The sequence below is a fragment of the Aplidium turbinatum genome, chromosome 16, assembly GCF_918807975.1.
Source record: "Aplidium turbinatum chromosome 16, kaAplTurb1.1, whole genome shotgun sequence".
NCBI classification, from domain to species: domain Eukaryota; kingdom Metazoa; phylum Chordata; class Ascidiacea; order Aplousobranchia; family Polyclinidae; genus Aplidium; species Aplidium turbinatum.
In genome coordinates this window covers 12,453,981-12,476,916 of record NC_137487.1, presented here as the reverse complement: position 1 = coordinate 12,476,916, position 22,936 = coordinate 12,453,981, and the positions used below count along the sequence as shown (strand labels likewise).

Genomic DNA, 22,936 nt, shown 5'->3' with positions numbered 1-22,936 from the left:
AACTGAGCTATCAAGGCGGCCAATTATTGTGTGAAGAGTCAAAACTACTGAAAGATTTATTAATTCAGCGATAATGTACGTTATTGGTGTCAGGTTTTGAACTTTTTAGAATAATCCTATTCGTGATTTCAATTAAATGAACTTTGCTGATCTAGGAGGTAGATACAGTAAATTGGACTTTAAAATAGCAACCATCACGGAGACTTTTTATTGCTGCTATTTTACTACTGTACCAGCTTTTCACATAAATTATAATTGTCTGGTAGGAAACACCTGATTTGCAGTGAGCCCTTCACTGGACCGCAGCCATGCTTTCTTTTTTCGCCTAAAACTCCAAAACTAAAAACAAATTAGCGGCTTAAAGTGGGTGACACGGAACTACAAATGCCAGAAAACAAAAGCGCTTTGTATTTTTTACATCACCTCATCGTGTAGCGATGTAAGAAATAGGCTACAGCTCCTGTTTTAATGGGACCACTCATTATATTTTGGCTCATGTCGAGTTTTCAATTGAAACCATTCACCAAAATCAGTTTGGACACCGTGAATCTTTTACTTCCTATGTGTAAGGTCGAGGATTTTTTACCACTCTTGATCTTGAGACATTAGCCGTGACACGGCTTAGACATCAGGGCAAGTTTCGAGTAGCCATTTCATTGTTTAGTAAGAGCAACCTTCAAATACACTAGTATTACAGTGGGTTGATGAAAACCGTTCAGCGCATTTGAAAGGACAATCAGCTGCAAAAGTCTGGTCTGTCACATTTAAGACACGTATCTTGTAGTATTCACGATTGATGCGCATGTGCGGAGCGCTAACGATTTAGGCGGAGTAGAAATTCGCGTCGAGATTCAACGTAAAAGGATGTGTTCAACTGTTCATAGCAACCTCACAATATAGAATCACATGCTTCTGACGTATAGACGTAGGAGTGCGCAAGAAATGAACAACTTCGCATAGAGAAATGAATTTAAAACCAGTGATGGCAACGCTTTGGGCAACTCAGCTGAACAACAAAGTTACGCGTAACGTTTATTGTTGTGGACAACAAAGGCAAAACCGTTTTTGAAACTGTTCTGTAATATAATGGATAGCCTACCGTATTAATAAGAGAAGGGCAAAGAAATTTTATTCTTATTATTGAACTTGTATAAGGTATTCTTTTGCATTTCAATTTGTGAATTCTAAAACCCTATCACAACAAATTTCAAAACAAACCTTGAATTTAGTACGAAAGTGCTTGTCTTTGTCGTAAACCAACACAAACTGACAAGATGTAAGCTACCAGGGATGTGGAGTATTTTCAGAAACATTTGTTCAGCAGGATATTATGGTTCAACTCGACAGATATTTGAAGGAATATGGTTTCTGGAGCAAGGTACTTTTGGTTCGAGTTCACTTCCACAGCCCTGATCAACATCACTAGCGTGACAAAAGGGAAGTTCACCTATTGCATGACATCCTTTTTACGCCTGTCCATATGCCGGCTGTTATCAGGCTTAAAAGGCCGTTTTGACACATACAAGAGAGCCATACGATATTTGAACAATTCACTAGCCATGCTACTGAAAAGCCGTATGCATTTTTGCATGCTAGATCCGTATTTAAACTCAATTTGTAGGTGTGAAACAGTAATAGCTAAATAAAATTCTTTTGTCAAACAACTTCTGAAGCTTGACTTGAAGGACTTACAAACAAACCGCCGAAAGCATCGTTCAGAGCTCTATTGCATGCAAGCATGCTGTTATAACCTCCGCCAAGGTCACTTGAGGTGGCTTCTTTGACATGCCTCAAATAACCGGATTCCATTAAAGTGTTATTATCGGGAAGTTCAGGACCTTTAATGTCGATTTTAAACGATTTATACTCAAACAATGGCTCTGTAATAGGATTGGAAGATGCTTGAACGACAATATTTTGACTCAAAGAAGATGAAAATGCACCATGTTGCATTTTATCGTCCAATAAAGTCCGTGACTTTTCATCGTGAAGTTTCTGTCTCTTGTGCTTTGCTAACACTTCAGCGGACGACATCGATGTGTTGTTCGTTAAGTCGTTCAGTAATTCTTCTTGATCGCGCTTTCTAGCAACTTCTGCTTCCTTACCCATGGTTGCTAAAAGTTGAGCTCTGACGACTTGATCTCTCGCTTCTCGGGCTAGCTTCTCTTGGAAATAATTTCTTTCTTGACTGATCCGAACCTGATTTTTTCGAATCAGCGCCTCATTTTCTTGCCTGCAAGACAAAGTTATGTAGACTCTTCCAAACATTTAAACAGTTTGAATCAATGGGCCCCAAAACCTACAGCGAAAATCAATGATTTCATAAGTATGTCCTACGACAGAGAAGTTTGGAAGACCATGCGCTAAGGTCTGTGTGAGATCAGGCAAGTAATCATCATCATTTAAATAAAATAAATCTCACTTGTATATTGCCATTTTTTCTCTTGTTTCTTTTTCATTTCTTCCAGTTTCAAGACTCCAAATAATGTCCTCTACCTCTTCCAGATAGTCATTGTAATCTTTGAGTGATAAGAAATCACTTTCTTGTTTGTTATATACCCTTAGCACACTTTTCCGAATGTCAACTTCTTTGTCAACCCCTACAAATAAAAATATTACTGTACAGTGAGGGACAGAACACGAAACAAACTTAGAAGTAACGTAAGAATACAGAACAACAATGTGGACAAAAAAAATGTGTCAACAGCACTTACGTGTGTCTTCAAACAGCTGTGTTCTAAAACCATTTCTTTTCAATGTTCTTCCACAGTCCGGACAGGGTGCAGACTCTCTGGTAAAAATGAGTTCAACACATGCTTCACACAGAGCATGCCCACAAGTGTTTATCATCAGCCGCAAAGAGGGATTACGATATTTTGTCATTCGACATCTTGGACAGGACAGTTCATCCATTTTGCTGTTATTTTAGCCTATTTGAACAACCTAAAATTATTGCATCAAATGAGAAAAAATACTATAAACGCTAAGATGAGCATTTCTATGGTATACTCTACAGCAGGTGTTCCAACCTGGGGGCCATGGCCCCCTAGTGGGCCATGAGCCTTTTTCAAGGGGGCCATGGAAAAAAATGAAAAATAATAATTTTTTTAATTTATCATCTCTAAGTCCACTCCAACACTACCGTATATATATAACAAAGGAAATAAATTAAAATTTAATAAAAAGACTAGTACATTTTGCCCAAATCTTCATGAAATGATCTTTACCGGTTACTGTATAAAGAAGTTTTTTAATTGAAATGACGTTTCTTAATTTTTTCAAAAGGTTGAAAAAAATAGGGGGAGGCATTGATTTATCAAAATTTTCAAAGGGGGCCACGCCCCACGGTGTTAAAAAGGTTGGGAACCCCTGCTCTACAGTACTAAAACGCATCCATTCAAACATAATTTGAAATTCAAACAGTATGATAGTGGTATGGTTAAAATATTATAAAGCATCAACATCTTGCAACAGACCAGCAATGCATAAGAGCATTTAAAACACCAAATCCATCATCGTAGGAACTGCTAGACTTTAACAATGGCCCACCACACCAAAACATTGTTAGTTATTTACTTAAATTAGAACTGATATTTATATTCACAAGTTCACGACAAAGCATTGACAGACAGGCAATGATTGAAAGTTGCAAACAATATCAGAGCTACTGTCGCAAATTAACACACTTCCATTTAGACCGAAAAGTCTCATAAAATGTAGATGCAGTAGAAAGTATAAAAAAGTTTGGCATAGCTTCTTTGACCATAAAACTACGGTCCGATAGTATATATCCTAATGTATGATTTAATGACACTTCATATAACATTTTTTCATTTGTATTTTCATAAAATATTTTAATTAAGTCAATTTTGTAATAATTCTGCACATCCCACTCAGCTTGGTCGTTAAAAACATCTTGTAAGATTTCATACAAAGTAACATTTTCATGAAATTTCTCAATTAAATCAGTGGTCTCATACTCTGGGTATAAAAGCAGCACTGGCCATATTAGGCAGTTACTTTCATCAAGATGCACACGATTTAATTCAGTTGAAAATTGAAGACTTGATTCCAAATCTTCTTCATCCGAACTGTACGACTGCTCTTTTTGTTCAAGATTTACTTTTCTTGATTTAATAGCTTCCAAAATAGCTTTTTTCTTTTTTAGTTCTTTTTCCTTAGACAAAGCAATTTTACGCTGATTTCTGTCTTGAATCCTTTTGTCTTTAACACAGTTATTTAGGACTTGTTCGGCAGTTACATTATTTTCTTCTAAACTCAGGACAACTTTGCACCAACCAATTGCATCTTCATATCGTTTCAAAGCCTCACAACATTGCGCACAACGTAAAAGAGATTTTATCCTTTGTGGAGATAATTTGACAGCCTCGTTTGAATCCAACAAAGCAGAGCGATAATTTTTCAAATAAAAATTTGCTGCAGATCGATTTGAATATAAAACAGTCAGCATTTCCACATCATCACATTTTGCTTTCAAAGCTTCTGTGTATGCTGCACAAGCAAATTTATATTTTTTGCATTTAAACTGAAAATTTCCATCATTTTTATATGCCATTGCTTTATCGTATGGTGCATCATCAGGGTCATATTGAATTTGCTGCAATCCTTGCAAAAGAGGATTATTTTCAATTTCTTCAGCTGTTGGTTGTTCTTTTAGAAATGCTGGATGTGTGGCCAGCATTTCATCAAAGTTGTCATCTTCGTATTTGTAACCCTTGTTTTTTTCTTTTATTTTCTCTATAAAGTCTTCTGTATCCTTGTTCAGCTTGTCAATTAGCTGACGTCGCTCAGCATCAGTCATTTTTGTTGAAGCCATATTATTTCACTACTGACCACTCTACTCTCTATGTCTCTATACTCAGTAATTAAAAGGATATAGGTCAGACTCCAAGTGATGATAAGTCATGCTTTATTTGCAAATTACTTAAAATACTAGTCTACCTTCTAAACCGATCAAAATGTGCAACCATAAAAAGGGCCAAATAAGGCCAGATTTTCTGGCCTTATTTGCATCAATTTTTTTAGGCCAACTGTAATTTAAAAAGGCCAGCTTTCTGGATTGGCCCGAAAAAAGGCTATCTGGCAACCCTGATCTGATTGTACACCAGAAGTGTTGAACACCAGACCCAACACTCAGGTTGCCACTCATTGTCAGATATTTTTTATATTTCCAGCTCATTTGCCACAAAAAAGTAATCGCCCAATCGTTTAAAAGTTGAAACAAACTCAAAAATCAATAATGAATGGAATAAGTTACCCGAGAAAATTGTCACAGCACCTAGTTTGAACAGTTTCAAAGCAAGACTGGATCACCACTTTAGAAATAGAGAAGTTAAATTTGACCCACTTGGGTAGTCATACTTTGCAAGTACTGGCTGCATCCACTAACGTTGATATTCACTACATCTTGTAACTTGTACATATATACAGTATATACGGTATGTAGTCTACTATGTACGTATAATGTATTGTATACCTACTCTACTGACAGTTATATTTTATCTTATATGGTGTCTCCAGCCCCAGGTGTTTTTTGTTTGATTTTTAGTGTTATGCTGTGCCTTTATACCGTAAGATATATATGTATGCTACAGGAGCCTAAGTACAGTCGTGGCCAAAACTTTAAGACCAGAGTTGATTTATGACGTTTTTTGTATTACGCCATAATACTACATCAGATACTGTTTAAATTGCATCATCTTTATTCTGGGTCGACATCTGATGTAATCGGTCATTATTTAGCAAATATCAATTGAACATTAGCCAGTAGAGATCACTTTTCTGTATTACTTATCTGCCCAAAATGGGTAAAATGTGCTCCCTTTCGGATGTTCAGTGATGTCGAATTGTTGTTCTCAGCAGGGAAGGCTACACAGAACATCAAATTGGTGAGCAGCTTGAATTTAGAAAAGCTATTGTGCATCAGGCAATTGTGAAATTTAAGAAATCAGGAACTAAAGCTGATGCAAAACGCAATGGTTGTCCTTGAAAAACAATTCCTAGATCTGACATCTTCATGAAAAGGCAAGTGGTGACGTCTCCAACATGTTCAGCCAAACAAATCAGAGCCGATTTGAATGAAGCCGGTATTCCAGTCAGCAGGAGGACTGTTAGCCGCCGTTTAGTTGTAGAATTTGGTCTGAAGTCACGAAAACCAGCAAGAAAATCGAGGCTTACACCAGCGATGAAGAAGAAGGGTCTCCTGTTTGCACTGCAGCATAAAAACTAGACTTCTGCCCAATGGTCTAAAGTTTAATTTTCAGACGAATCAAGTGTCCAACAGTTTGGTGCAAGAAAAATAAATGTCCGTCGACCCTCAGGAACACAATTTGATGAAAAGTATACCCGGAAAACGATGAAACATCCACCAGGTGTGATGATATGGGGAGCCATTTTGACCAAAGATACAGCCAAACTCATTTTTCTAAAACCAGGAACCACGATGAACGGCCAGAAATACTTGAACTTAATGAAAGAGGAGCTACAACTACACAATAATGCACATGTCGATGCACGAGTGTACGATTTTGGTGCAAGATGGAGCCCTATGCCATCGTTTAAAGACAGTAATAGAGTTTTTAGGGCTAAGAAAAATACTCTTCTGCAGTGGCCGGGGAACAGTCCAGATTTTAACCATATCGAAAACTTTTGGACTTTTCTCAAGAATAATGTTGCTGAAAAACATCCCTCGAGTATTCCTTCCTACTTGAAGCAATCAAATTAGTCTGGATTCGTGAAATTCCTGAAAAATTTTGCAAAAATTTAGTCGAAAGTATGCCCACACGAATCAAGGCCGTCATCAAAGGGAAAGGAGGACACACCAAATATTAAAAATTTGAGATTTTGATGCAATAATGTAAATGCTTATTACTTTGTCCTGTATACAGTTAGCAAGGAATAAGTGAGAAAACGACAAGAAATAGGACGAAGAACTGATTTTCTCGAAATTTGCGGTTTGGTCTTAAACTTTTGGCCACGACTGTAGTATTGACTCAGTTTTTCTTGGTGTTTTTTCTCTTGTTTATGAGTTATGACTTCCTTGTTGATATTCTATTTCGTTTTTATTTATTTATTTAATATTGCTACGTAAGTTATCATGAATGTGAAAAAGCATTAATGCGCTTGCAACACCATTATTATTATAAAAATGGCCCAAAGTTTTAACGTTTGCACAAATTGAAGCCTGAAATAGAAATCTTAGAAATGGCAATTATTGTGGTAAATTTAATTCAAAATAAAACGAAGCTAAACAGTAAACAACTTTTTGTTTTTATTTTTACGAAACTTAGCTTATGTTGTTTTCAACGTAATGCCGATGTTTTACATTTGTCACATTAAAACCACGGGGATCTGCTGACTCGATGACTAATAATAATATAGTCTTTAGCTGCTTCCTGTATGTTGTTGAATATATTTGTACCGTATACTATTTTCCGTAACAGACAAAATAAAAGGTTTCTCTCTCTAAACAACACAAAACCTGCCATGCATATTTACAAAAGGTTCCCTATTTTGTGCCTACTGCCTATGTCGAAAACTGACCAATCAGGGGCAACTTTTCTTAAACCATGACAAAAATAATAGCGTTGCCAGTTGAAAAAAAATTTGCGAAATATACTGTTGGAAATACTTATGACAGTTGAATCTCTGGTTGAATTATTCGGTAGGCACTTAAATATAAAAAGTTTCGTAAGACAAATGAATCATTGGACCAATCCAAAGTTACAGGAACAGCGCTTCAACCAATCAATAGTTGCAGGTAACTCAGAGAAAACATTTCTGATATAAAGTAAATTAGGTCAACGTTTTGTCGTCCACAGCTTGGCGTAGTAAAGGGCTAAGGCAGTGGTAATTATTTCGATGACATGTGTTCGATTCCTATCCAAATCATAATTTTTTTCTATTATTACCAAACAAACTTTAGAATAGAATCAAATCTCTGGCTAAATGCTAGATGGTACACAATTGTACGGTAGTCAGTTAAACATGTTCTCATTGGTTGGCTGTGTCATCGCGTACCGAATTATTTCGGCCTAACCTTAGCCCTTATCAAGAATCTGAAAGCCCTCATCAAGAATCCACTCCGAAAGCTCAGTTAGTTAGCGCGTGACTTTGTAAAGGAAGAAGCTTGAACATCAACCGGAGCTGGTTTGATTCTTGGGGTGTGCGATTGAGCAACGCGGGAACTCCTCTCCATTCAGCGCCACTTCAACAATCAGATAATATCAATCTCAATGACCGGGCTTGCGCCAGTAGTTCAAAGCTTTTACATGTGCCAGAAAATGCCAAGATCAAGCTCTAAAAGAAGCTTTCCCAGTCCGAGAATAAAGATTCAATCAAAATATTTGTAAGAAATGCAATATTCAACTTTGTCTCCAACAACCTTAATTTTATTAGCTGGCAACACTCTTTACAAGAATTTTGCAGTTATAACTTTTAAATCTCCCATTTAGTCCCATATTCCCATGATGAAAAAGTGATCTCTTTTTGGGACGTTGTCAAATATGTCAATGAAAGCTTAACTTGGATCAACATTCAACACAGACCTGCAAGTACCTACCATAAGTGTACTAATTTTCATGTCTTTGTTTTAATGTTTATTACATTAGCAGTGCGATTTTGCAATGTTCAAACTGCGGTGCTCTTGCACAAGACGCCCTGTTGGTCAACTGGACAAAATGATGACGTCAATTTCAACAGATTTGCTATCGTTGAAAAGCACAAGCATAGATCTAACCAACTAAGTTAATATCAAGTCCCAAAAAACTACTAGCTCCATCTAGTGGCCACCTAAACTTGACCAAATGCAAACCATCACCAAAAATTCATTTTAAATGATAAACTATCTAAATCAAATCCAATTAAAAGAACATGTCACTGTTTATTGAAGAGCTAACCTTCATTTTTATATCTTATTTAATATATGAGCAATCGTTGTTCGAAGACAGCCCCCCAACGAAGCTTTTTCCCAATGCATTTCAATGGCGAATCGATCGTCTTTCAGTTCACGCCCTGCGTGTTCACGATAATTAATTGTCTCCCATTTATTCATTTCTTGCTCAATTTCAACAGATTTGCTACCGTTGAAAAGCACAATCATAGATCTAACCAACTAAGTTAATATCAAGTCCCAAAATACTACTAGCTCCATCTAGTGGCCACCTAAACTTGACCAAATGCAAACCATCACCAAAACTTCATTTTAAATGATAAACAATCTAAATCAAATCCAATTAAAAGAACATGTCACTGTTTATTGAAGGGCTAACCTTCATTTTTATATCTTATTTAATATATGAGCAATCGTTGTTCGAAGACAGCCCCCCAACGAAGCTTTTTCCCAATGCATTTCAATGGCGAATCGATCGTCTTTCAGTTCACACCCTGCGTGTTCACGATAATTAATTGTCTCCCATTTATTCATTTCTTGCTCAATTTCAACAGATTTGCTATCGTTGAAAAGCACAAGTATAGATCTAACCAACTAAGTTAATATCAAGTCCCAAAATACTACTAGCTCCATCTAGTGGCCACCTAAACTTGACCAAATTCAAACCATTATCAAAAGTTTATTTGCAATGATAAAAACATTTAACGACAACCAATTAAAAGAACATATTACTGTTTATTGAAGGGCTAACTTTCATTTTTATATCTTATTGAATATGCGAGCAATCGTTGTTCGAAGACAGCCCCCCCAACGAAGCTTTTGCCCAATGCATTTCAATGGCGAATCGATCGTCTTTCAGTTCACGCCCTGCGTGTTCACGATAATTAATTGTCTCCCATTTATTCATTTCTTGCTCAATTTCAACAGATTTGCTATCGTTGAAAAGCACAATCATATATCTAACCAACTAAGTTAATATCAAGTCCCAAAAAACTACTAGCTCCATCTAGTGGCCACCTAAACTTTACCAAATTCAAACCATCACCAAAACATCACCAAACCTAAATCAATTCCAATTAAAACGCTAACAAAAGTGCAATGTCGCATGAAACAAAATTATTTTTTTAACTTAATAAAAGTTACGTTTGTAACATGATTTTTGTGTGTCAACGTTTAAGGTTTGGACCTATGAATCATTTTTTTTACACACACGGATGCCTTTGGGAAAATGACTTCATGTGGTTATGAAAGAACACGAGAATGCAAGCCCAAGTCATTTCATTACGGTTTCGTTACTTACCTTTGATCCATATTTAAGCCTAGGTTTATTCGGTTTAGCCGTGTGTTGTGAAAAATGTGTTGTGTGTGTGTTGTGAAAAAATTATTTGGCTAAGCATTGAACAAAACATAAGTATCCGCACCCACTGTATCGCTGGTTGTTGTTTCTTTTTATTATTTGCAGAAGTTTCTCCATCCAAATAGGAACAATTTTCTGGTTCCTGCACTTGGAGCTGACATCACTTGCTTCCTCAACCGAACTTTTCCAGTTGATGTCGACTGCGGGCCGAGTGACAAGAATTCTTCCACGACCTCACAAAGGATCAAAGTTCTACACCGCTCTAGAGCACACATCGCTTTCCTATTGATCAGTGTTTGTTACATTACTTGATTCGGACAAGCCATTACACCACCAATTAGGCTATTTGTGTGCCTGATCTTAATCCTTTCTATGACTTTAGCATTTTTTCAATATAAATGGGAGACAATTAATTATCGTGAACACGCAATGCGAATCCAAAAAGACGATCGATTCGTCATTGAAATGCATTGTGCAAAAGCTTCGTTGGGAGGCTGTCTTCGAACAACGATTGCTCATATATTCAATGAGGTATAAAAATAAAATTTAGCGCTTCAATAAACAGTAACATATTCTTTTAAATGGTTGTCGTTTAATGTTTTTATCATTGCAAATAAACTTCTGATAATGGTTTGAATTTGGTCAAGTTTAGGTGGCCACCAGATAGAGCTAGTAGTATTTTGGGACTTGGTGTTAACTTAGTTGGTTAGATCTATGCTTGTGCTTTTCAACGATAGCAAATCTGTTGAAATTGAGCAAGAAATGAATAAATGGGAGACAATTAATTATCGTGAACACGCAGGGCGTGAACTGAAAGACGATCGATTCGCCATTGAAATGCATTGGGCAAAAGCTTCGTTGGGGAGCTGTCTTCGAACAACGATTGCTCGCGTATTAAATAAGATATAAAAATGAAAGTTAGCACTTCAATAAACAGTAATATGTTCTTTTAATTGGTTGTCGTTAAATGTTTTTATCATTGCAAATAAACTTTTGATAATGGTTTGAATTTGGTCAAGTTTAGGTGGCCACTAGATGAAGCTAGTAGTTTTTTGGGACTTGATATTAACTTAGTTGGTTAGATCTATACTTGTGCTTTTCAACGATAGCAAATCTGTTGAAATTGAGCAAGAAATGAATAAATGGGAGACAATTAATTATCGTGAACACGCAGGGCGTGAACTGAAAGACGATCGATTCGCCATTGAAATGCATTGGGCAAAAGCTTCGTTGGGGGGCTGTCTTCGAACAACGATTGCGCGCATATTCAATAAGATATAAAAATGAAAGTTAGCACTTCAATAAACAGTAACATGTTCTTTTAATTGGATTTGATTTAGATTGTTTATCATTTAAAATGATGTTTTCGTTATGGTTTGAATTTGGTCAAGTTTAGGTGGCCACCAGATGGAGCTAGTAGCATAGTGGGACTTGGTATTAACTTTTTTGGTTAGATCTATGCTTGTGCTTTTCACCGATCGCATATTTGTTTAAATTGAACAACAAATCAATAAATGGAAGACAATTTCCTTCTGGTGTGTTTCATTGCATTTCCACCCCGCACTTCCTCTTTCATAATAGTATATTCCAATGTGTGTGACGTTTTTTGACGTCATCATTTTGTCCAGTTGACCAACAGGGCGTCTTGTGCAAGAGCACCCAAACTGCTACACTCGCTTAATTGAGTCGTGGGATTAATGCAAATAAAGGCTTGTTGGTCACAAGGCATCAACTGTGTTGTAAGATCCCTAAGTCTGTTTTGTAATCTGACTATTCAGACAATTACTCAAATCTAGACTAAGTCTTCTTAAACATGTATGATGTAGGTATACTATATTGTTATGAGTTTTATAATCCATTTTTTAAGGCAGTGGCTATTTGACCGGCTCCGGTCTTTGAATCTGAAACACTATTTGACCGGTCATGACGTCACTACATAAGCACTTTTTCTCTTTCAAAGCAAAAGACGATAAGCGCGTTAAGTTTTAAATTCAACACGATTTTTTCAACTGAATCCGTGGCGCATACGTAACGTCTCGGGCTGCCATTCTAGAGGGAATGAGTTCGGTTCTATCCAGAAGCGTTCTTTTTTTTTTTTTTAACTAAATTTTTGAAAGTGGAAAGTTGTCTTGAAGGGTTGGTTGAGATGATGATTTGAAACTTGACTGATTGTTGTGCGACAATGAGACTGGATTTAATTTTTAACTTCGGACTTCAGCGAAACGTAATCTTACAGCCTATTAGAAGAAAATAAATCAATAGCTTTTTTTCCTTGGTCTGAACCTTAAAACATTTGACCAGGCTAACACACACAATAGTATTTCAATAAGATAAATTTATGTTATGGAACCGGTTTTCTTCCATTAGGAATCGTCAGCATAACTGAGTCGAAATAAAAATAAGCCTACATCAAGAAATGTCAGCACAACTGAGTCGAAATAAGAATTAGCCTACAATATCAATAAATGTCAGCATAAATGGACCAAAAACAAACGAAAAATTACAAATTAATTAAATAAATAAAACTGTTCATGACCTCCAATCCTTCATATTCATTTCTTTATTTCTGCCTTTTCTTCTCTTCATAGTTTAAGCAAAACGCAACTATCGAATATTGTAATTTCAATTTGACTTAGCTTGAGCAAGTGTAATGGCAAACACTTGAAAATTCAAATAAAATTTACTAAGCAGAGGATTATAGAAATACTATGTCGGTGAAATCTAGAATAAATGCTTCTATTACATCATCATGCTAAACTTGCAATTGTGCAAAAATTTAAAGCAATCAATGCGGCAGAATAGGTGACAAGGTTAGGAAAAACTAGAAAAACCATATCTATGATCAAAAATGGGAAAAACCAACTGAAAAAGGTGATCTGGTACTATGACACTTCCTCAAATGGGCGATCTACCTAATACAGAAAGCAATATCACTAAGAAAATAAATCAATAGCTTTTTTTCCTTGGTCTGAACCTTAAAACATTTGACCAGGCTAACACACACAATAGTATTTCAATAAGATAAATTTATGTTATGGAACCGGTTTTCTTCCATTAGGAATCGTCAGCATAACTGAGTCGAAATAAAAATAAGCCTACATCAAGAAATGTCAGCACAACTGAGTCGAAATAAGAATTAGCCTACAATATCAATAGATGTCAGCATAAATGGACCAAAAACAAACGAAAAATTACAAATTAATTAAATAAATAAAACTGTTCATGACCTCCAATCCTTCATATTCATTTCTTTATTTCTGCCTTTTCTTCTCTTTATACATATAGTTTAAGCAAAACGCAACTATCGAATATTGTAATTTCAAGTTGACTTAGCTTGAGCAAGTGTAATGGCAAACACTTGAAAATTCAAATAAAATTTACTAAGCAGAGGATTATAGAAATACTATGTCGGTGAAATCTAGAATAAATGCTTCTATTACATCATCATGCTAAACTTGCAATTGTGCAAAAATTTAAAGCAATCAATGCGGCAGAATAGGTGACAAGGTTAGGAAAAACTAGAAAAACCATATCTATGATCAAAAATGGAATAGTCGATAGTTGCGTTTTGCTTAAACTATGAAGAGAAGAAAAGGCAGAAATAAAGAAATGAATATGAAGGATTGGAGGTCATGAACAGTTTTATTTATTTAATTAATTTGTAATTTTTCGTTTGTTTTTGGTCCATTTATGCTGACATCTATTGATATTGTAGGCTAATTCTTATTTCGACTCAGTTGTGCTGACATTTCTTGATGTAGGCTTATTTTTATTTCGACTCAGTTATGCTGACGATTCCTAATGGAAGAAAACCGGTTCCATAACATAAATTTATCTTATTGAAATACTATTGTGTGTGTTAGCCTGGTCAAATGTTTTAAGGTTCAGACCAAGGAAAAAAAGCTATTGATTTATTTTCTTAGTGATATTGCTTTCTGTATTAGGTAGATCGCCCATTTGAGGAAGTGTCATAGTACCAGATCACCTTTTTCAGTAGGTTTTTCCCATTTTTGATCATAGATATGGTTTTTCTAGTTTTTCCTAACCTTGTCACCTATTCTGCCGCATTGATTGCTTTAAATTTTTGCACAATTGCAAGTTTAGCATGATGATGTAATAGAAGCATTTATTCTAGATTTCACCGACATAGTATTTCTATAATCCTCTGCTTAGTAAATTTTATTTGAATTTTCAAGTGTTTGCCATTACACTTGCTCAAGCTAAGTCAACTTGAAATTACAATATTCGATAGTTGCGTTTTGCTTAAACTATGAAGAGAAGAAAAGGCAGAAATAAAGAAATGAATATGAAGGATTGGAGGTCATGAACAGTTTTATTTATTTAATTAATTTGTAATTTTTCGTTTGTTTTTGGTCCATTTATGCTGGCATCTATTGATATTGTAGGCTAATTCTTATTTCGACTCAGTTGTGCTGACATTTCTTGATGTAGGCTTATTTTTATTTCGACTCAGTTATGCTGACGATTCCTAATGGAAGAAAACCGGTTCCATAACATAAATTTATCTTATTGAAATACTATTGTGTGTGTTAGCCTGGTCAAATGTTTTAAGGTTCAGACCAAGGAAAAAAAGCTATTGGTTTATTTTCTTAGTGATATTGCTTTCTGTATTAGGTAGATCGCCCATTTGAGGAAGTGTCATAGTACCAGATCACCTTTTTCAGTTGGTTTTTCCCATTTTTGATCATAGATATGGTTTTTCTAGTTTTTCCTAACCTTGTCACCTATTCTGCCGCATTGATTGCTTTAAATTTTTGCACAATTGCAAGTTTAGCATGATGATGTAATAGAAGCATTTATTCTAGATTTCACCGACATAGTATTTCTATAATCCTCTGCTTAGTAAATTTTATTTGAATTTTCAAGTGTTTGCCATTACACTTGCTCAAGCTAAGTCAACTTGAAATTACAATATTCGATAGTTGCGTTTTGCTTAAACTATGAAGAGAAGAAAAGGCAGAAATAAAGAAATGAATATGAAGGATTGGAGGTCATGAACAGTTTTATTTATTTAATTAATTTGTAATTTTTCGTTTGTTTTTGGTCCATTTATGCTGACATCTATTGATATTGTAGGCTAATTCTTATTTCGACTCAGTTGTGCTGACATTTCTTGATGTAGGCTTATTTTTATTTCGACTCAGTTATGCTGACGATTCCTAATGGAAGAAAACCGGTTCCATAACATAAATTTATCTTATTGAAATACTATTGTGTGTGTTAGCCTGGTCAAATGTTTTAAGGTTCAGACCAAGGAAAAAAAGCTATTGATTTATTTTCTTAGTGATATTGCTTTCTGTATTAGGTAGATCGCCCATTTGAGGAAGTGTCATAGTACCAGATCACCTTTTTCAGTTGGTTTTTCCCATTTTTGATCATAGATATGGTTTTTCTAGTTTTTCCTAACCTTGTCACCTATTCTGCCGCATTGATTGCTTTAAATTTTTGCACAATTGCAAGTTTAGCATGATGATGTAATAGAAGCATTTATTCTAGATTTCACCAACATAGTATTTCTATAATCCTCTGCTTAGTAAATTTTATTTGAATTTTCAAGTGTTTGCCATTACACTTGCTCAAGCTAAGTCAAATTGAAATTACAATATTCGATAGTTGCGTTTTGCTTAAACTATGAAGAGAAGAAAAGGCAGAAATAAAGAAATGAAGGATTGGAGGTCATGAACAGTTTTATTTATTTAATTAATTTGTAATTTTTCGTTTGTTTTTGGTCCATTTATGCTGACATCTATTGATATTGTAGGCTAATTCTTATTTCGACTCAGTTGTGCTGACATTTCTTGATGTAGGCTTATTTTTATTTCGACTCAGTTATGCTGACGATTCCTAATGGAAGAAAACCGGTTCCATAACATAAATTTATCTTATTGAAATACTATTGTGTGTGTTAGCCTGGTCAAATGTTTTAAGGTTCAGACCAAGGAAAAAAAGCTATTGATTTATTTTCTTAGTGATATTGCTTTCTGTATTAGGTAGATCGCCCATTTGAGGAAGTGTCATAGTACCAGATCACCTTTTTCAGTTGGTTTTTCTCATTTTTGAGCCTATTAGAAGGTGTGATTTTTTCAGAGAAATTGTGCTAAGAAATGAAAGGAATTTGTTAAAAATAAAGACTAGAAAAAACTTTTTTAATTCGTTTTGAAACTTTTTTATTCACTTGTTGATTCATTCATATCAGTTTGTATCCTTTTGTAGTTAAAAAAAAAAAAAAAAGAACGCTTCCGGATAGTATCGAACTCATTCCCTCTAAAATGGCAGCCCGAGACATTACGTATGCGCCACGGACTCAGTTGAAGAAAACGTGTTGAATTTAAAACTTAACGCGCTTATCGTTTTTTGCTTTGAAAGAGAAAAAGTGCTTATGTAGTGACGTCATGACCGGTCAAATAGTGTTTCAGATTCAAAGACCGGAGCCGGTCAAATAGCCACTGCCATTTTTTAAACGATTGTTTTTTACTGTAGTTACCATCCACTTTATTTCATTGTTAAAATTTAAGTCATTGATGTTTGCTTATTGAATTGAAATGCTTACTAAAGTTGAAAAACAACAATGCAAAAAAATATTAGATAAGCTGGACACAGCAGAACTGCAAGCCCTCAAAGATACTATCACAAGAAGTACTATTGAAGTTACAAGTCGGCAAGGTGAAATATTAAATTTTACTTGCAACTGATATACATACTGCACGTAAACATCTTAGTTATATTATATATAGTTAACAACTTACGTTAAACTGGCGATTGTTAACTAACTTCCAAAATTAAGTGTAAATTTTTTTGTTTTTAATATGCATTCATTTCTTGCACTTTGCTGTAAAATATGACTTCAAAAGCTTGATACTTTGTAGGCTTGCTGTACATCATGTGGATGGATAACAGGAGTTTGGTGGTCTAAACATTGTTTTTTTATCATTAATTCATGACACTGCATTGCTATCACAATGATTAATGAGTTTTTGTTCAATTGTATGAAGAGTCTTCCCAACCAAGTAACTATAATTTCAATTCATACTTACACTTTTTCTATTACTATTTTCAGAAGCTATTGCAGCTATTCTTGATTATTCTGAAAGTGTTTCAGAATTGCTATATCGAAAAAAGATAAAAAGAGACATGGTGTTTCGTTACTTGTATGAAGAGGTCAGTAATGTTTAGTTTTTATCTTAAATGCATTAGTAGGAAAGCTTCTTTTTGGAAAGGTGTCACACATAAATCTTTTTTATCAAACCAAGAATAAATTAACAATTTTTAAAACCATGAAGTTTATTATATGATACTGTTTTTAGCAACTTGATTTCTTTAAACTTTTGCTCATTTTACTTTTTTCGTTAAGTAATTTTCTGTAAGATGTTGAATACGGTACTGATACAGCAAGTTCCAGCTAATGCACAATTATCATGTTCACTCTACATGTCATGTGCAACAGAATCTTATCATATTTGCTGATATGAAAATCCCAGCAAATCTTTCAATGCATCCACTTTTTATTCTCCTTTTAGTTAGGTGAAATGTTCTTACTGTTTAGTGTAAAGTTCTGTCAACAAATAATGGCCTAGTAGTGATATGTGACAATATGATCAAACAAAGACCAAACTGATCATTCAACAGAACCACTGCTTAGTGATAGTGCTTATTTCATCTAAAATCGACTGGTTTCCAAACATATGTACATGAACTTCTTCCTTAATAGGTTGTAAAACTTTGTAAAGACACTACCGTAATAGTTTTACTGCAAATTAAGCATAGGTATTTGTTCTTAATTCTTCACTCATTTTTCTCCAAATCTTAAATTTTCCGTTATTTTTTTCTTGATATTTTTGCACTTATATACATATAAAAAACTACAATAAATTTGTTCCAACAAACACACTATACCAAAGTGGTTTCTAAAGAAGTAGATACGTTTGTTTGAAAATAGAAAATGAGTTCATTGAACTGGTCTCCAGGATTGGCTACGTTTTAATTTTCTCCTTTTATATTTATTGTCATTAATGTATCTTAACAAAGTACTATCTGCATAGGTACACCAGCGCGCATAAGAATTAAAAAATTTAAAGGATTAAAAAAGCTGCTTGTGTTAACTGTACATCAATGTGCACCTAAAATTCTACTATGTCCTTGAGTCAAGACATTTATTATTATGCCATGGTATTTACAGTAACGCGAGATATGTATCAACGTATCATGTTTTAAATTAGTCGTCTGGTGAACAGCGTTTTTAGGTTAGTTTACTGCTTGGCATCAAACTTGCTATAAACAGATGTTTATTCTTTGCAGAAAATAAAAGTCAGTCCTTCCTGCAACAAAGCGAATCTAGTTGCTGCTGTATTGCAACACACAGCAACAATGAGTCCCAGTAGCCCTTTATCAACTGCCTGTCAATCTTCTGTTGGAAGTTCTTCAACGAGTCAGGAGAGATCTTCAGTATGAGTTCTTTTTTTCCCACTAACCAAAAGTTTGTATTGTCGTATATTGTTACTAATACATAAGAAGTTACTTTTGTCAAACGTGAGTACGAATATAACAAAGTGTTATCATAACTATAGCAAATTAGCCTATTCGCAATAATTAATTTAAACAGAAATGTTAATTTTATATGTTATGTTTTCACTTTTCCCCAGCCATCAACAGTCAACAGTGTTTAAACGAAAATCAAAAATGATATGAAGGCAAATTTTGCTGGCTGGATTACATTCCAGATTTGTGGTATGAAACCTACAAGTCATACTATAGTGTAATACTTTAGCCTATCCTAGATAAGTCTATACTCGCTATACAAAATTTTTATCCTAACATTGTTACAATGTAGGCTACAAATTGACCACCCCATGTAAGTGGAGTTACTTTCTCTGCAAAGATATCCGTGCAATCGTCCATTGAAGTCTATTGTTTCAGATTTCGCCTTCTTCGCCACACAGTGATGGGTATTCCCAGCAAATAACAAACGCAATCGCTCAGACTGATCAGACAATCTCCCAACAATTTGTGGTTTGGTTTTACCCGTTATTGAACTCTCTGCACGACACTGCGTACAATCCTGCACCACGGACAACATGGAGTGCCAACCACTTTTGGCCCGACTGCAGATTTAGAAGCAAAATACCCATCAACACAGAGCGGGGTGAACAAGACTATCAAATCGACGCCATTGAGGGCGCACAGCTTGTATCCGAAAAACTAGCGTCGTTCGTTCGTCACCATAAGATTATATTCAACGTTAATGACACTCCGGCCGGTCATCGAGGTCGCATAAATTCGCACGGCCTCGCTAAAGTCGCGGCGTGTGGCACGCTGCACATAATAACGTCGAACAATGAACTCGAAAGTAATTTCGGAACATTCGAGCAATTGTTCGGCTTGCTGCGTGATCCCACAGAAGACAATCGGTGGAAAATCAAGTTTTCAGATCTCTCGATTGACGGCGCTTCAGCGAGAACTAACAAATCATCACTAAGCGAAACTTCAATGCGAGAACTTTTGGCTGAATAGATGTTGTTCGAAATCGAGAGTGGTGATCCACCTTCAATAGCCAGAGCTCCGCAAACAAACAGAAAGTTCTGATGCGACATAACTTGGTCTTGGCATTTGTTTAAAAAAACACGCCCCCTATTTCCTACACCTTAGTTATAGGACATGTAAGTTATGCAACGTCTAGTTTACTTAAGTGTCGAACCAGTATCAATTTTGACGTCAAGCATCAAGTTCTCCATTTTACTTCTGAAAGTGTTTTGTTTGTCTTATCCAGGCTTACGCCAGGTGATTGAAGATTTGGATTAAGTGGACGGGAAGGCAAGGAAGCCAATCTTCGTGACCACCTTCAGGCATGTTTTTAAAGTGTCTTACCAAAGAGCAAACACACAGCCACATGCTCTTGAGCGGTTTAGCCGACTGCTGAAAACGAAGACACACTATAAAACCATCGATAAATTACAGCAATGCAGACCGTGTCTTCAAAAGTGCAATTTTATATTTTTTAGTTACTGGGGCCAATTTAGTCCTTTGAAAATCATTTTATTCTTTTGGAACCTCTCTTATGTGATCATGTTGCATCTTTATTTGCAATCAAGCTTCTTGCCTTTTCCTTTATTTGGGGTAATTTTTTTTCAACAACACGTTTTATATTTCTTAGTATGACTTGAACGCAAGCTCCGGTATTTGCTGTTGTCTATAATCACATGCCAGGAAAGCGTCTGTCGACGTTGAATCAATGTAGAAAGAAGCAATTTTTTAACTGAGAAAAATGTAAAAATTCTATCCTACAGTTTCTATTGCATTTCTACTCAGACAGCAAAACCCATCATGTTTACATCGTAAAAATGACGGATTTTGCTGTCGGGGTAATGAAGCATCAACTAATTGTTGTAAACACATTTTATCTGCGATATCATACTTCAATTTTCCACCAACGTTTATCTGGGTGCAAAAGTTGTGTTAATCTTTAAAAGCTTTCAACATGGACAAACCAGAATTTTGAAAACCAAATAAGAACTATGGACAATAGATGGTTGTGGTGACTCACGGTAGCCGACGCCTTATTCACATATTCAAACATGCCCGATGATGATGCGGACAATATTTGTTTTTAAGCTTCACTGTTGCTTGGCACAATTCCTGTTACCCAGCTAGCAAACTGTTCCTTTTTGCATTGAGTCAAGTCTGTTGACATTTCTGGCTGAGTTTACGTAAAAACGCCAATATTGCTAGCTGGAGGTTGCTTCACTTTTAAAATGTTTACCAGGTACTGTTTTTTGTAACAGAGCTAATTGTTTGCAGTAGCTGCAGTCGAAAAGATATTATTCTTTACGGTTGTAACTAGCTAGAAACGCAGGCTGCATCTTGTTTTCGTATATATTTTATTTTCTACTCTTCCTTGTGAGGTGAATCGCTGTGATTGGTCTCTTGCGTTGTTTATGTTCAAAACTAACATACAGCATTTTCGCCCAGTAGATTGCATGCAATGTTTCATTTCAAGAAAGTTTTTAATTTCACGACATGATCGCGTTAACGTATCTATGTTGAGCAGCACTGCAGGTAAATAGTGCCGCTCAGAAATTTGTCGAAAGCATTCTTAATGGGATTTCGGAACGTGAAACATGTCGTTTTTGCACTCCGTCAGCAGAAGAACATTCGAACCCTTCCACCAGTGGTTCCCAATCTTTTTTTGTAATTCTACATTCCTTCAAAGAATCACCAAGCCTGCGAGCCCCTACACTTTTGAGTGGATGAAAATTTCTACTAAATTTTTGTATTATCAATACCGCAAGGTTTTTAGATAATTATGCTATTTTTCGCTCCAATAGCGTCCACACGATCTTGATATAATCATTATAATTGATACAACAACGATATTCAAGAACATAGAAACTTACTGCACTTCCAGGGCAGCGTACCTTGAACGTTATTTACACGAACTAGTATTTTAACCAACTCATTGGGTGAAGCGATATTTCTTTCACCAAGATCTGCACTTAATATGATGTACCAGTTTGCCGTTTAATATCAAGTGAACGGAAATGGGGCCACTCTGGTTACATGTTAAATTGTAACAAATAGATATCGCTCATGTGTTCAATTGTTACAGTGATTGGCAAGGCAAGGTTTCGACATTAGACCGCACAGCAGCGCCTTGGTCAAGACTCAAGATGATCAACAATGCAGGAACATCCCCAGACAGCAAATCGTCTGCAGACGTTGAATCAATGTAAAAAAAAGCGACGGATTTGCTGTCTGGGTCACCACTGCTAGCTAACTGCACACGAAAATAACAAAGAAATAATCAGCTTCTCACGTAATTTCATGTTAATAAAACGTAATAAAAAGTAACAATGACCAAAATCGATTTAGAAACACTTTACGGAAATTAAGCAATAAAGAAAAACAACTAAGTCATAGTACTTGCCATAATGAGCCACAAACGGAACGGCGTGATTCATATATTTACTGGTTACTCAAAACTCAGTTAAAAGTTTATACAAAAGATTCGCCATGTTGCCCAGCAACCAAAGCGACGTACTGCATACGTAAGTAATAAAACTGCGAGAAACTGGTTCAGCTAATAGGTCTTGTGTCCAACGGACAATGAGGCTCGTTTTTTAGTTTAGCAATTCAAAGTCTCATTGTTATAAATCAGTTACAGTTGGCTGGGGTTTCTGAGGACGACGAGGGGCAGGCTTAGGTTTTGGTGCCGTTCGACCATTCGGTTCTGTACCTGGCTTTCGTCCCATTTGGGGCCTCACAAACTTCGGTTTGGGATTTAATGGGGGGATATAAATTTCTTCATAAGGGTGATACCTGGGTTGAGACGACGGTGGGGCTACAATGATGGGTACGGGAGTTTCGGGTTTTGTTTTGGTTTTTATGCCTTCGGTAGTCTTTGACTGAGGGAGGGGACTTGTGGGGAGTTCAAGATCTTTGGAGGGGTTGCTTGACAAGTTATCAAAACTACGCGAATGAGGCTTCGGAATGTTGTTGTTATTTTCTTTGTTGCTGGATGGATTCTTAAGCGTCTCATAATCAATCATTTCATGAAGTTCAAGACAATACAACAGCACGTCCATCTGCAGTGAAAAAAGTAAAGGATTAAAAACTCACACCTTATTCCAAACCGCCTTAAAACAGATACAATTCTG

The 22,936-nt window shown here is 35.7% G+C and overlaps 4 protein-coding genes across 5 annotated transcripts in view; 1 reads left to right on the top strand and 3 right to left on the bottom strand.

The window, feature by feature from the left end:
* Positions 1-210: 210 nt before the first annotated feature.
* Positions 211-2,939, bottom strand: LOC145785572 (CDK-activating kinase assembly factor MAT1-like). The gene is made up of 3 exons (XM_082597233.1): positions 2,715-2,939; positions 2,423-2,600; positions 211-2,233 (listed from the first exon to the last, which is right to left on the bottom strand). The coding sequence occupies exons 1-3, from the start codon at positions 2,911-2,913 to the stop codon at positions 1,657-1,659; spliced, it is 954 nt and encodes a 317-aa protein (XP_082453359.1). The 5' UTR covers positions 2,914-2,939; the 3' UTR covers positions 211-1,656.
* A 4-nt stretch (positions 2,940-2,943) lies between these two features.
* Positions 2,944-4,863, bottom strand: LOC145785571 (hsp70/Hsp90 co-chaperone CNS1 homolog). The gene has a single exon (XM_082597231.1). The coding sequence runs from the start codon at positions 4,835-4,837 to the stop codon at positions 3,665-3,667; it is 1,173 nt and encodes a 390-aa protein (XP_082453357.1). The 5' UTR covers positions 4,838-4,863; the 3' UTR covers positions 2,944-3,664.
* An 11,921-nt stretch (positions 4,864-16,784) lies between these two features.
* Positions 16,785-21,628, top strand: LOC145785118 (uncharacterized protein C3orf38 homolog). Its single transcript, XM_082596820.1, has 4 exons — positions 16,785-16,952; positions 17,347-17,447; positions 18,585-18,731; positions 19,203-21,628. The coding sequence occupies exons 1-4, from the start codon at positions 16,832-16,834 to the stop codon at positions 19,794-19,796; spliced, it is 963 nt and encodes a 320-aa protein (XP_082452946.1). The 5' UTR covers positions 16,785-16,831; the 3' UTR covers positions 19,797-21,628.
* A 455-nt stretch (positions 21,629-22,083) lies between these two features.
* Positions 22,084-22,936, bottom strand: part of LOC145785117 (active breakpoint cluster region-related protein-like) — a 29,507-nt gene continuing 28,654 nt past the window's right edge. For both annotated transcript variants that reach the window (XM_082596818.1, XM_082596819.1), the window contains one exon: positions 22,084-22,864. In XM_082596818.1, the coding sequence (XP_082452944.1) occupies positions 22,427-22,864 (438 nt within the window). In that variant the 3' untranslated portion in view covers positions 22,084-22,426. The remainder of the gene's footprint in view (positions 22,865-22,936) is intronic.